Source organism: Blastomyces gilchristii (genome assembly GCF_000003855.2).
Source record: "Blastomyces gilchristii SLH14081 genomic scaffold supercont1.3, whole genome shotgun sequence".
NCBI lineage: Eukaryota > Fungi > Ascomycota > Eurotiomycetes > Onygenales > Ajellomycetaceae > Blastomyces > Blastomyces gilchristii.
Window position 1 is genome coordinate 5274720 of NW_003101680.1, and position 1978 is coordinate 5276697.

At 31.8% G+C, this 1978-nt stretch overlaps 1 protein-coding gene across 1 annotated transcript; it reads right to left on the reverse strand.

The window, feature by feature from the left end:
* Positions 1 to 197, reverse strand: BDBG_16603 (uncharacterized protein; the record flags this gene model as incomplete). Its single annotated transcript, XM_031724525.1, has 1 exon — positions 1 to 197. A coding segment is annotated over one exon (195 nt), but the record flags the coding sequence as incomplete, so codon positions are not given.
* Between the last annotated feature and the right edge of the window lie 1781 nt (positions 198 to 1978).

The following is a 1978-nucleotide window of genomic DNA, read 5'->3' on the forward strand; positions in this document are numbered from 1 at the left end:
ATATATTCTTTTGAGCTAGATGCATTTTTCTCTTTGCAATTAGAGCATTTAAGCAGAGTGTGTTGACTTATTTCATCTCTTTTTAAGCAAGTTTCATATTTATGCTCACTAGTTTTGTGATCTCTGACATAGAATGCACATTTTGAGTCTCTAAAACAGAAGATTGCAAAGTATTCATATCTTTGACAGTTTGAACACTGTGTTTGAGCTTTGAGATTTGTTCTTGAGTTTTTGTATTCATGAACTCTCATTTTCAAACCTGCTACTCTTACTTCAGAGATCTTTGACTGTTCAAGTGTCTTTATATATACTAGAACAGAGACATTTCTTCTGCTTTGTCTGAACTCAATTGAATTTAGTTATACAGGCTCTTTTCTCAGTTGAATAGAGTTGTATTCTTCTAATTCATTTTTAAGAAGTAGCATTTCTTCTTCACAGTCAAAAATTTCAACTAGAATATTATAAAGAATGAATTTGTTTCACTTTTCATCTCTTTCAGATAGAATTGTTGTGTTTAACAAAGATTCTACTGCTGATTTTCAGAGATTCTCATTCTGAATAAGGACTTCTCCACTGAATTCAGGCATTGTAGTCAGAATGATAGAGTTTTCAAAGAAGAATGACTCAATTGAAGCTATAACTAGTTTTTGAACTTCAATATCAGTCATTAACTGAGAAAAGAACTGCTGATTAATTTCATTTCTGATTCTGAAAATGAGATTTGAGTTTAGCTTGTTCCTTTGCAAGATGTCCTGGTTTGAGACTTTGAGAATAAGTCTTCTATTTCTGGAGATTTGGAAGCTTTTCTTCTTTTGCATTTTTTTCTCCACTTTTCTATGAATAGAAGTATGAGTATGATTCTTCTCAGTTTTCTCAGGATTTTGAGCATGTTTTGAGATAGCAGGTTTAGAGACAGCAGATTCAGCTGCTTGAGCATATGTTTTCTTCTGATTCAAAAAAGAAGAAGAAGTAGAAAAAGAGGAAGAAGAGCAAGATAAGAAGTCAGTGATTGTACTAAGCTTCATATTCTTCTTACATGTCTGATCATTCATTTTTGCAGCTTTATTAGCATCTGCTTACTCTCTCACAGTTTGTATCTTGATAAGAGAAAAGAATTGAGTAAGTAAGAGATTTAATGAATTAAGTAATCTTATACATTTATCTTGTTTGTATTATTTTCTCTCAATATTTAGAGTAGTCTGAAGATTTCTATTCTCTATTAAGAGAATCTCTCTGTTCAGAGCAATATTCTCCTCAGTATAGAGAATTTTTTTAATATCAACTGAAAGTCAGTGATGATATTGATTTGCCTGCTTTATCAGACCTTACAAAGCTTATATAGATGTAGATGTACACTGCTGAAGCAGTTCTGAGAATGTAAGTGAATGTGATTGAATCTTTTTGAGAATGCAGATAGAATCTATAGAATGTATATCAGTGATTATAAAGACAGATTTGATATTTTCTGCAGTTATAGAGATTTCTCATGCAGCATGAAATAATTATTAAAAATCTTGCTTTGTGATCTGAATAAACTCATAGCTAGAATATGTATAAAAATCTAGTTAATCTGAATATGTCTTTGTAAGTGAGTCAAATATTTCAATATCTAGTAGCTGTAAACATTGTGTAGAGTGAGGAGAAAGAATAGCAAGTAAAATTCAATTCTGATCTGTGTAATCAATGAATGTCATATTTATATGAGATGAATGATCATCTAATATAAGTAGATGATAATGATTTCTTACTTTTTACTTTGTATGAGAATTAAACACCTGTTTCAGCCAGATTAATTCGTATTCATTATTTCTTTATTCATTTTCTGAAGTAGTAAAGTATATCTGTATGGCGGGCTGCGCCCGATCAATCATATAGACTATTCTGTTACACACTCCACAGATTCCTACCGCTCCGATTCTCGGTCGCCGATCCTCGGCCGAAAACCTATGAAATTCCTATTCTTCCGCTCTGGAGCTTC